At 36.4% G+C, this 13,125-nt stretch overlaps 2 protein-coding genes across 2 annotated transcripts; one reads left to right on the top strand and one right to left on the bottom strand.

Moving 5' to 3' along the window:
• Positions 1 to 1,180: 1,180 nt before the first annotated feature.
• On the bottom strand, positions 1,181 to 12,143 carry LOC135685788 (uncharacterized). Its single transcript, XM_065201855.2, has 4 exons — positions 11,985 to 12,143; positions 3,409 to 3,572; positions 2,163 to 2,280; positions 1,181 to 1,434 (listed from the first exon to the last, which is right to left on the bottom strand). The coding sequence occupies exons 1-4, from the start codon at positions 12,054 to 12,056 to the stop codon at positions 1,327 to 1,329; spliced, it is 462 nt and encodes a 153-aa protein (XP_065057927.2). The 5' UTR covers positions 12,057 to 12,143; the 3' UTR covers positions 1,181 to 1,326.
• Positions 5,995 to 10,926, top strand: LOC135695705 (uncharacterized). The gene is made up of 2 exons (XM_089112794.1): positions 5,995 to 7,487; positions 7,851 to 10,926. The coding sequence occupies exons 1-2, from the start codon at positions 7,238 to 7,240 to the stop codon at positions 10,220 to 10,222; spliced, it is 2,622 nt and encodes an 873-aa protein (XP_088968920.1). The 5' UTR covers positions 5,995 to 7,237; the 3' UTR covers positions 10,223 to 10,926.
• Positions 12,144 to 13,125: the final 982 nt, after the last annotated feature.

Here is a 13,125-nt window from a genome sequence, read left to right as displayed (position 1 = left end):
ACTGCACTAAAATTTCATACTTTTCCTCGTACATCTATAAAAGTCTGGTGACAGGAGAGTTAAAAATTGAACTTAGACCCTGCTAAAAAGGCTTTAACAAAACTGGTTTTAAAATATTCTGACATCTACTATGCATATGGGAATGTTAAATTAGAATAACCATTATTTCAAGAAAAAAGCTTGACACCAGGATAAAAAAATTTCGAAATAATGATAACCACCAAACAGACAGAAAATAATTCAATTCCAAAGAGCAACTTCCTGCAATAGTTGTCTACAATATGGAAGATTTATTGTAATTAAAAATATTACCAATTCTAACCAGAAACCATAAAAACTTAAAGGGTCTCGGCGATACTTGCTTCTATCATAACATTAACAGGCACTATCTTTTCAGGAGATTACCTAGCTTCAAATCATAGTTAACAAAAACAAACTTTTATGGAATTTTATTTCTTACAATCACTTTCATTAGTACAAAATGCAGTGCCATAACCTTAACACACAGAGTAATCGATTATTGGGAACACAGGCCTGGTATTATGAAATTAGTTGCCGTGCTGGAAATCCCATGCCTTGAAAATTCAATAACAGTGATGATATGCCATCCATTAAATGAGACCTTACAACTTTTATAAACATCTGATAGCCTTTGCAATTTTAATCAAGATCTAAAAAAATTTTCTATATGATATATCTTCATGAGAATAACCTTCAGGGGTGCCTAACTGTTTGAAAAAGCTATGATATTTTTATGAACCAAAGACATTTCACTGAATTCTCAATAAAGTTTCTAGAAAACAAAATAATACAAGTTTTTTAAAGAGTGATTATTGCTCTCCAGAAATGCTTCTAAAACAACACATCAAAAACCAATTTAAAAAAAACTAATAAAAAACTAAAAGAAACAACAGAGGACCAATAGTCAGTAAAAACATTGTACTGTGTGTGTGTCTGTGTGTGTGTGACAAAAAGCACACTTAAGGCATATGTGAACACAAGCACATGCGATTACCTGCACTGCAACATATCTTCCTTTGAAGTGTAGTATTGTTTCCCCTGTTCCTTGCATTTCAGTTGAACAATCTTTCATTCAAACATATAACCTAAAAATCTGGTCTACGGTTAGAATTTGGTGATTTGATCAAAGAGGCTTGAATTCAGTAAGACAAATATCATAAGTCCCTAGTATATTCATCTCCAATTTCAGCGTATTTATAGAGGTATGCATCAAAATGTCACAAAAAAAATAAAAAACAACTACCAATCAGATCATCAGCTAATAGCATTGTTTATCGGAAAATGTCAAGTTTTCAGGCTTTCCATTTATTTTGCGATTCCAATAACACCACAGGCCAATCTGCCACCAGCATTACCAGTTGTAAGACTCAGCTCATGACCACCTTTTCCTAAATCATCAACATCAGCGTGGACCTTGAAAAGGTAATCATCGTATAAATATATAAATATATATATAATTATAAATGAAGAATATTCTTATCCTTATAGGGAACCATCTGTTTTGTCATTTAAATTTTTACACACTCGCAGGATATTGCAATTCACAAACACTTGACCGTGAACAACTTTTATGCTCGCAAAAGAGTTATATAAAATAAGGCTAACAGATCATACATTCACTTGTAACTATAGAATTATAAGAGATTTCTGATGTGAAAGCACTTATGAAAAAGCATTTTTTCTGACCACTATATTCACTATATTCTGACCACTCATCAAATAAATCTAAGAATACAGAAAACATCATCTTGCATCATGCACTAACAGAATAAATTTCATAAAAATGATGTAATTCATAACAAATAAACAGTAATTCATGTAATTCATAACAAATGGCAGTCGCAAAAAAGCAAGAAAACAGCAAAAACAGGTCCTTTGCAATAACTGTGTGAAGACCCATAACACAACCCTTATCCTAAGCCTTCCAAAGAGGCAAGAGACCAACCCAGGGTCCAGGCTCAAAGAATTCATTTAAACATATTTCTTAAAGACAAGGTCTCTACAAGGTAAACTAATCAGGAGGGAGCTCCCTTCTAGAAAAAAACTTTAACATACAAGCCTCCTAAATCAAAGAAAGCATGTCTGGTAACTTAAAACTTGTAGCTAATAATAATGAAGATAATAGAAGCAAAATATCATACCACGAATGCTCTTCCAATAACAGAGTGGGGGCCGCTGAGCTTAATAAGTCTGTCAGTTTTGTCAACAGTTGCCTTGTTATCATCTCCAGCTGTTATGTTTCCCAGGTCTCCAACATGTCTGAATGATGTAATTTTGAGTAAAAGTTTTCTTTTATGGCAAGATATGAAATCCTTTAACATATATTAAGAGCAAGTTACAATGAAAAGATTAAATTGAATAACATTTGTGAAAATGTTTTACCATTCAAGAGACAAAAAGCAAATATTATTTTGCAGGAAGAACTGATCCACAAATTGAAGAAAATAGTTCACGTGCTAACCACTGGTGTGCATAGTGATAATGCATAAGAGACTCCAAGAGACATCTAGTAATTGAGCTTTTAGTGTCGACTCACTAATATTTTAGCTGTTTCTCAAAATCAGGCAATAGCCACTTCTAATGAAAGGCAGATATATAAGGAAAATGTGATTTCATCAAAGAAGCACTTGACTGATTTTCAGGACAAGATTGGATGGTCATAGAAGCCTAGAAAAATGATGGAAAAATGCAATGTTGTGTGTAAAATATTCTTAGCAGTCTTAGCAATTTTAATGGCAGCTCCAGCACAAAGGGGCCAATCAACTTCACAATAGCACAAATGGTTTTAAAACTTTTTAAAGGAATCTGAAAACCAGGGCATGAAAAAATGTTTCCTCCCTGCCATCGTACCAAAATCATGCATAAATTGCCTGCAAGTATGCGAAGAAAAACAAAGAAAGGGTCAAGTTCAGTTCAGTTCAGTTCAGTTCAGTATTATTTTGGTGACATTTATAACTTAGCTTTAAGCAATTTACCATTTCAAAATCATTTTCTGTTTTGGTGACTGATAATTAATTCAATATTCGTTAATGCCTAAATTGATCTGAAATAGGGGCTTAGCTATACTAATAACCTCCTATATGGTGAGAATATTAACAGAATGCAGGTGTAAATATACAAATTATGCAGATCAAAATGGGGGTAGTTTTCTTGGGCGATGGGGGCAGGCTTTGAAACACAAAAATCAGCCTTTGTAATATCAAGATTAATATGAGGTCTTCTTCTACACAGCACCCTATAGTCCTTGACAACAGGAATGAGAAACCATCGATAAAAAAACGTCAACATCGCACGTCATCGCATGCGCAAAGTAGTTAAGACCCTGCATGCAGCCTATTTTCATAATACAAAGACTGAAAAATGAGAAAAACAGGGTACTTATCGTACCTCTCTTCATCTTCTGATGCACCATGCTTTTTCCCAAATGGGTTGAAATGGCTTCCTGTGCTGGTGCACCCATTAGTATAGTCTCCAAATTCATGAATATGAAAGCCATGTTCCCCTTTTTCTAAGCCAGTGACTTCACCAGTGATGTGAACTGGTTCATCTCCCTAAAACACGTTAAATAAAGCATCATTCAATTTTTGTACTGGATGGTTTTTTAAGCGTCTGCATTGATCAATGTTTTGAGGCACACTTAAGAATTGGCAATGTGTCCTTATTCCACAAAGATCAGATATATTATAGACTGTACATGACTGTCACAATCTAATTCTAAGGGCTGTCAAACTTTAAGAAGCTGGTTCTAGATTAGATTTTAATACAGATTCCAAATTTTGCTATTACAATTGAAATCTTAAAAGAAAATCCATTTTTGATGATGTCATAAAATCTCAATCGCAACACGTTTTACACTCCTCCTACCGTATATTTTGAGCTTAAGCCAACAATATATATATGTATATCTATATATCAAGCAAGCAAGTCAAGCAAGCCATTGACAGTCACAACAAACGCATCCTAAAGTCACACGACATCAACACCGCCCTGGAAAACACCAATGTCAACAAAACATGCAACTGCCGACAAACAAATACATGTCCACTCAAAAGGAACTGCCTACAATCATTGGTCATTTACCAAGCCCCCGTCACACGCAGAGACAATGACACTACAGAAACATATGTCGGGCTTACAAGAAAACAAATTCAAAACAAGATACAGAAATCACACCGCATCTTTCCGTCACACAAAACACAGAAACTCCACAGAACTCAGTAAATACATCTGGACCCTAAAAGAAAATAACATCAATCACTCAATTTCCTGGCGCATCCTTTCAAAAAATCCCTCCTACAGCAGCTCAAACAAAAAATGCAGCCTTCGCCTTAAAGAAAAGACCCTCATCATCTGCCACCCCAAGTTATCAACACTCAACAAACGAAACAAACTCGCATCTTCTTGCCACTATAGAAACAAAACACTATTATGTAACACCCAAATCCCTTCATGTACCGCCTCTAATTCACCTTTTGTATAACCTCACATGTTATTAACACCTTCTGTACTGTATTATATATTTTTTCGAGGATTATTCCAGTATGTCAACATCTGAAGAATGAGCCAAAGTAAAAATCAGTTACTAAAACAAATATTTTGTGGATTGACGATGTTGTGTGCATATACAAAAAGGATTTATAAATGTGTCATTAGCTACAACAATGACAGGTTTTTCCTACTTTGGTGCATGCAGCACAATCCTTGTGTCTACTTCATTGTGGTTGCAACTTTCTAGTGCTTCGATTCTATGTCTTTCAATTTTCCAGGTCTTCAAAAACTCTGTATAGATGAGTGGCATTTCTACCTGACTTACCATGCCGGCTTTGGGTCACTTACTTGATTCTGTCGTTACAGTATGTTTCCATGATAACAATAAGACTTGGGGCTGATGAGGATTTTGGTGGCAAGCAAAATTCCAGCAAAGCATTAGCAGACTCCCTCCATTTTTTGGGGGGTTATTGACCTGATTGCAGCCATTCCATTAACAACCCAATCTGCAGAGGAAGGTGCTTTTTTCTTTATACTACCAGACTGCACAATTAGAAAATTGCAAAAGAAATATGGCGACTGAGTATTCTTTCATATGTACATTTAACATGCTCATACATTGAATTCTTAGATGGTCAAAGATCCAGATTCCAATAGCTGAAGACACTTTCTATGAGATTTCTCATGTGTATTTAAGACTGAATTCAGATCCAGCAGGCAGATGCAAATTTAGTTCTTACATTTTCCACAAAGCTGGTTGCAAAGGGGGAGATATGGTTGCAAAGGGCCTTTCTAATGCCAATCACAGATCAAGACATATAGATTGATACAATAAACAACAAGGGTGGTTTAGGTCGATTTTCTGAAGAAAAATCAGCTAAAAACTTCTGGAATGCCTTGTGTGCAAGGAGGGTCATCCTCAATTTGAGGCAGCCAAGCGTTTGAGATTATTTGATAGTGGACACATACATGACATTTTTGCAATATATATTTTCTATCATAAAAAATGTTATGTACTCCTCTTTTGCACCGCACAAAACACCAAGAAGAAGCTTGGAAGAGGAGCGGGTAATGCCAGAGTTAGCCCTGAAAGAAGCTAATATATTGGATAATTTCATGCAGTTGCTTGAACCTGAGGTTATCTTAAATGAAGACGCGTACATCATGAAAGAGTTGATGACAGATATGAAAGAAATGTGTGAAGAGGCATCATCAGAACCTTTCATAAACCATTCTTACCAATTGAAGGATAGACTGAAGAATAAATTTGGCTCTAGGATTGGGTTCCATAGAATTGAAAAACACCAAGTTGTTTACAAATCAGGCTTAAATCCATGCTTGTTTGTAGCAAAAACGCTGGAAGTAGCAGGTTTGTGGGATGACAACCTGACAAAAGCATTTGCTAGGATGGTGTATCAAAAGCTGGACAATTAAGATTGCCAAAAATGGCCAGAATTTCCAAGCACTTTGTTAGTGATACTGGTTACCCTTGGGTCATTCCATGTCAAAGAGGGACAAAATAAGCAACTTTGTCACCCATCCCCTCAGAATTGGCTGATTTTTTGTGTAAATATGGGTAAATATGGAATAAACACAAATTGAAAATTTCAAGTGAATATCTGAAATATTTCCAAAAATAGAAACATTTGAAATTTTATGTTTTTCGTCCCAATTTTTCGAGATCCGCCATTTTGAATTTAAAACATTTTTTGAACAACCTGAACTGCTATTAAGCATTGGATTCAGGATAGAAAAATTACCAAATCTGAGTAAATTGCACATGCAGATTCCAAAAATGAACTTAAAAACAGATTTTACAAAAGAATTAAAGACCTACTGTGATAGATAATTAGACATATAGTTGCCATGGCAACAAAAGCTAGGGACATTTGTGTGAAAATCTCAATGTTGGCAAAATGTGACAAGTTTCAAATTTTGCCAACTCTGAGACCAGTCTTAACACTGATTCTCAGCAAAAAATTGAAGAGGTTATATTCTCCTTCTTTGAACAAAACCTATCTAAAATATCAAGATTTCAAGGAATCAGCCTTGTTGAAGCTGCTCATCATCGAACTCCAGATTATAAAAAAAACAGTAACAGTAACAGTAACAAATAAAGTAACTTGTGTGCAGATGATTTTGAGAATAAGTTTTTTCAGTCAACTTTGAGTTAAGGAAAAAAGCAGAAAGGAAAGCCTTTGCAATGTTGTAACTTTAGGTAAAGATTCTTAAAAATTTGAGACCTTCACTAGCACGTTTTTTATAAACTGCCATTTTTTCGAAAAACGTGTCAAGCTCTTTAAAAGAAAATTCTAGCGAGTAACAGAAAGACAACTGCATTTGTTATCGTTAAATGAATGGGTTGTTTTCTTATGTGTGGGCACTCTAATGTAGTAATTATATCCCCTTTTATTTCTTTTGAATAGGTGTGTGAAAACATCTATTGTAAGTCATTTAGTCGCATACAAAAGGAAATCGATATTGGTTTTATATGTCATATTGTTGTCATTTCAATTAGGCACAGGTGTTAATAGCTATTTTTGTTTAATTCTTTGAGGTGTCGTTTCCTGCTATTAAGTATCTCTTTTTCAATTGCCCATGTTTCGTAACAGGAAATGCTTGAATAGAAGTGGAATTTCCTTTTCACTTAGCTTAGTCTTATGCGTTATATAAAAGGGTGTACCCTACCAGCAAAGTATTCTCTTTTCCGAAGAACCCCTAAGCAGAAATGTGTTCTGTAGGAAAGAAAATGGGTGACCCATGTCACAAGCTCACGTTTTCGAGAAAGGTTGGAAGTAAAAGGCTGGATTCAATCGATTGTGATTTAAGAGAACTGATATTTTGGAGGTCTGGGTTGTCGTTGATTAACAAAGATGCTGATATCTGTTTGCATCACGAGCAGCTGCTAATCAAAAGGTACTCTCTTGCGCAAAAAACTTGCTGCAATCCTTTCCAGATACATAAGAAGGCAGCAAAAGGTTTGTACCAAGCATTCTTAAATTCATTACAAAGTAGCAAGTTTCAAAGCATAACAACTTTTAATTTTTGCAGAAATTTGCCATAATTTCTATAAACTGACTCCAATCCACTTTTTCAGTTTTTTAAAGGTTTTTTAAAGCAGGCATTAGGGGGACCAGCCCTCTGAGCAATCCTATAAAGTTTGATTGTAATAGTGGTTAATATCAAGTCTAGGTACAAAAAATTCAACCAAATAAACAGGGTGTATTCCACTGCCTCATTCATATGAAGACCAATCTTGCTGATCATTTGAAGATTTCTTCTTCTTTTTCTGAACTGAAGCTAACTAAGTTGTTAATGGTGTTTGTTGCCTTGGATTACAGGTGGTCTCAAGGAGATCAAATTGTCAAATGCAAAGGATTTGGTAACCAGAGGATTTGATGTCGTTCCTGGCCAAAAGCTTTGCCCCTCTTGTACAATTCGAATGAATGAGACAAAGAACGATCCTATCCATGCAGCTGAACCCGATGAAGCGTTTGAGGAAGATTTTGATAAAGAGGTATCATGTTCTTCTGGCAAAGATTCACTAGATGCAACACTTCATGAATTGGATGTTTCCCCATTGAAGCTGCACGCTGTTCCAAAACATTCAGTTGTTTCTCATGGGAAGAGAAAGATTAACCAAGCTCACGAATCTCTTTTAAAGAAAGTAGCAACAGTGCTTGATGTTGATGAAGAGGATTTAGCGCCAGATGACACAGAAGATGCTAAAACTACTGAAATCAAACTCAAAGTTCAGGATCTTGATCACTTAATACATCTAATGCAAGAGAAGTTGAAAGTCGCGAATAGGCGCCAAAGAATCCAAATTTTAACTTTAACTCCAAATTCTTGGACCCTCAGGAAGGCAGCTCAAGAGTTTAAGGTGTCCAAGGCAACTATTCAGAAAGCAAGGCTTCTCAAGAAAGAAAAGGGAATCATAGCAATGCCAGAAGAAATAAGAGGTAAAACGTTGAAGAAGGAAATCATAGATTTGGTGATATCGTTCTATTGTGATGACGAGTTCACGCGACAGCTACCAGGAAAAAAGGACTCAGTCAGCATCGGGAAAAGACAACATATGTCAAAACGCCTTATTCTATGCAACATTCGAGAGCTTTATACTGCTTTCAGAGAACAGCAGCCTCTTTGCAACATTGGCTTTTCCAAGTTTGCCAGTCTAAGGCCGAAATGGTGTGTTCCAGTTGGCCCAAAAGGAACCCATTCTGTATGTGTTTGCACATTACACCAGAACGTTAAACTTTTGTTAGACTCTGCTTATATGACAAATCAATACAAGGACCTCATAAATATGATTGTCTGCAACTCAGATTCAAAACAGTGCATGATACACCGGTGCTCTAAGTGTCCTGGAATCGATAATGTCAAAGAATCTTTGTTGGAAATATTTGTAAATAAAGAAGAACTGTCTTCAGAGGAAAAAGAAAGTGGTGATGAGTCAGACAGAGAGAACGAAATTCTGGAAGAAGCAATCAGTTTTAAACAGTGGATAACAGCAGATAGGTCAGAGTTGCTCACCCAAACTGCATCTGTGGAAGAGTTCATTGACATTTTGTGTGGACAACTCGACAACATAACAACACATTCTTTTGTCGCTAAGTCACAGGCAAATTACCTGAGGACTCTTAAGGAAGAGATCAAGCAGGAAGAGGTAATAGTACTTGGGGATTTTTCAGAGAACTTCAAATTTGTTGTTCAGGACGAATCTCAAGGTTACCATTGGAATCAAAGGCAATGTACTTTACATCCAGTGGTAATCTATCACAAATTTACAGAACCAGCTTCACTGGTTTCCGAATCAATATGTTTCCTCTCGGATGACCTTGACCATGACGTTAGCATGGTCTACAAGATTTTACAAGAAACAGTACATTTCATAAAGGAGAAAATCTCCCCTGGCATAAAGCTGATCCATTATTTTTCTGATGGCTGTGCAGGGCAATACAAGAATTGTAAGAATTTCGTGAACCTTTGCCACCATCAGGAAGATTTTGGTATCAAATGCCAGTGGAACTTTTTTGCCACTAGCCACGGCAAATCTCCATGTGATGGAATTGGCGGTACGGTGAAAAGGCTTGTGGCAAAAGCAAGTCTCCAACGACCAATGCAAAACCAAATTTTGTCAGTCCATGAAATGGTTTATTTTTGCAAAGCTGATATCAAGGGTATTCACTTTGAATTTCTCTCAAGCAATGATATCAGTAACCTAAGAGAAGAATTAAAGTCAAGGTTTCAGCTTGCAAGAACAGTTCCTGGCACAAGGGGATACCATCAGTTTGTTCCAATATCTATGACTAAAATTGGAGCAAAGCGAGTTTCAGAAAATAAAGAGTTCGACTTCACATTTTCTTTCACTGATGAGCCTACCATTAGGAAAGAAATATTTTACTCGGGCAGCTTCATCGTGTGCAGATATGATGATCAGCTTTGGTTGGGCATGATTTCTCAAGCCGATAATGATAATAGTGAGGTTCTTGTGAGTTTCATGCATCCTCACTTCCCAGCACGATCTTTCTCATGGCCAAGAAGAGCTGATACATGCTGGGTTCCAATTTCAAAAGTTATTTGCGTTGTTGATGCCCCTATAACATCAACTGCCTCTGGGCGACAATATTGCCTACAGCAAACAACATTGAATCATGTATCAGAAATATTGAAAAGAAGTGATCCATTTGCCACTTCAGGACATATATAGTGACATATTGTATATACTTTTAGCAAGTTTATGTTAATGAAATGGTAAGATTTTGACAAAAACAGCAATTAATACATATAATTTTTATCTGTTACTGTTTTTTTTATAATCTGGAGTTCGATGATGAGCAGCTTCAACAAGGCTGATTCCTTGAAATCTTGATATTTTAGATAGATTTTGTTCAAAGAAGGAGAATATAACCTCTTCAATTTTTTGCTGAGAATCAGTGTTAAGACTGGTCTCAGAGTTGGCAAAATTTGAAACTTGTCACATTTTGCCAACATTGAGATTTTCACACAAATGTCCCTAGCTTTTGTTGCCATGGCAACTATATGTCTAATTATCTATCACAGTAGGTCTTTAATTCTTTTGTAAAATCTGTTTTTAAGTTCATTTTTGGAATCTGCATGTGCAATTTACTCAGATTTGGTAATTTTTCTATCCTGAATCCAATGCTTAATAGCAGTTCAGGTTGTTCAAAAAATGTTTTAAATTCAAAATGGCGGATCTCGAAAAATTGGGACGAAAAACATAAAATTTCAAATGTTTCTATTTTTGGAAATATTTCAGATATTCACTTGAAATTTTCAATTTGTGTTTATTCCATATTTACCCATATTTACACAAAAAATCAGCAAATTCTGAAGGGATGGGTGACATGGCTGTCCCTCTTTGATATGGAATGACCCCCTTTTCAATGAAATTTCGACTATAAATTCTATCATTATTTGTACTTCTCAATCAAACATGATGTATAATCTGAGATGATGATGTCATCACAAAAATTGAAAAGTCGCTAAACATTAACTTGCTATATGTCATTCGGAAAGTCTTGGTGTCCTTTATTTAAAAATCTATAGGTTGTTGGTGTTAGCTCAAAGTGTAAGGTAGCTGCAAGTTAACATTATATAACTTGCTGCAAGTTGACATTTCATGACATCATCATAAATTGAACTTTTGTTTGAGATTTCAATCAGCAAAATTCGGAATCTACATCAAAATCTGATCTAGCATCAGATTTTAAAAGTTTGACAGCCCTTATAATGTTGCAGTTGTGTACCAGTCTATTACCTCAATAAAGGTTTTTAGCTATCCAAAAATGTAATTTTTGTGTGCTAGAAATGTCTGATATGCAGTTCAGCAATTTTCTACCAAACTTGAACTTATTATATTAGGCTGTTTGGCAATAGTTCATGTCAGGTGAAAGATACCACAGAAGATGTAAATAAGCAAAATTTTAAATATCAGATATGAAAGGAATTAGATTTTGCAAATAATTTGCAAATGTCCTAGTCCTGAAGCTTCCATCCTTGCCACTTGGCCATTCCCACATTCCTGGCGTTAATTCACTGTTCAGTAATGACCCCAACAATTCATTGCCTAGGAAAGACCTGACAAGCAGGGTCGTATTATCTTTGCCTTATTGCCCTTTTCATAACAACCAAAAAATGACTTCTGTCCTTCCACCAAAAATGTCTAAAACTCCGCAAAAACAAACTCTGTACATACACACAGACTACAACTAACTAGGCCACGTGTTGGTGAAATTAGGGGCCACAAGCCTGTGCTAATTGCGGTGTGGAAAGGATATCAAAATGTGGATACAATTTTACTTTCAGATGTTTTCTTGGATATAAGATAATCTTTCTGTTACAGAAATCATACGTCTGCAAAAATTAAACTTGCAGAATATTCCTTGAATACTGAAAACTTGACAGTTGAAAGTACACTTCAGCAAGAGCTTTATGGCGTAAAAAAATACCTTTTGTTCAAGTGTGATGGATCCTTTCACTTTTTCTCCAACAAGCATGCAAACTGCTTTAATAGTTGCCATTTCTACGTGTTTTGGGTTCACTAGCCACTTGCAGAACTTCACCTGTGCAGGAAAGGCTCTAACCCTGCAGACACCTCTTATTTACGTTTACTGTGGGTAAACGCGTTTTCTCTCGAGGGAAATATCTCTGTTGGCGCGTTTTCTATTTGAAAGCTGCGGGAAGCCCGCAAATTATCTCGTTGCCATAGTTTTGTCGCAGAATAGAGAAAGGAATTCTATTCTGTGGTTTTGTGGTTCTGTGGTTTTGTGGTTTTGCTTCCTATTAAAGTTATCGATAATCAATGTTTTGCCTTTTTAATTATTTTACCATTGGTTTCTGCGAACACTACTCGTTACATTTTTTCTCCCATTTTCTCCATTTTTTCCAAGAGCAAGGGGGGAGGGGTTCTTTCATAGTAAATGTTCCTAGAGATGTGCCGGGAGCAAGAGTATACTTTCTCGGACTTCTAATCTAGACAAAGAGTATACTTTTTTGCAATTTTGGTCCAGCCAAGGTCAAAGGTATCATATTTGACAATATTGACGCTTTGACAATATTTGATGCTAAAAGTCCTTCCACTTACTTGAAGTCAGTCCTTCCTGAGCCGACACACCCCAGCAATATGCAAAACGTTGTAAAATTGGCCCCACAGTAAAACGAGTGACCGTGTCTGGACTAAAGAAACGACGTGGATTTAGAAAACAGGTACTCTGGGTACCGGAGCCTCGCTAGTCGTCAGTATAGGCCATTTGGTGTAGCTCGAGATCATTTCGCCCTGAGCCTAGTCCCAGGCTAGATGCGATGGCAAAAAAGAGTGGTGGAAGAGGCAGAGGGGAAGGAAAGAAGGCAGGAAAATGGAAAGAAAACTGGAAAAGGAAAGAGGGAAGGAAATAAAGGGAGGAAAGAGGTGACGGACAGAGGATAAGGAAAGGGGGAAGAAAGGAGGGGAAGGACAGAGGGGTAGGACAGAGGGGAAGGACAGAGGGGAAGGAAAGAGGGGAAGGAAATAAGAGGAGGGAAGAGGGGAAGGACAGAGGATAAGGAAAGAGAGGAGAAGGAAAGAGGGAAAGGACAGAAAAGCCGGAGTTT

Source organism: Rhopilema esculentum, chromosome 15 (assembly GCF_057945365.1).
Source record: "Rhopilema esculentum isolate cy_ngs chromosome 15, ASM5794536v1, whole genome shotgun sequence".
Lineage (NCBI taxonomy): Eukaryota > Metazoa > Cnidaria > Scyphozoa > Rhizostomeae > Rhizostomatidae > Rhopilema > Rhopilema esculentum.
Note: the sequence above shows the minus strand (reverse complement) of the source record. Positions and strands in the feature narration are given on the sequence as shown.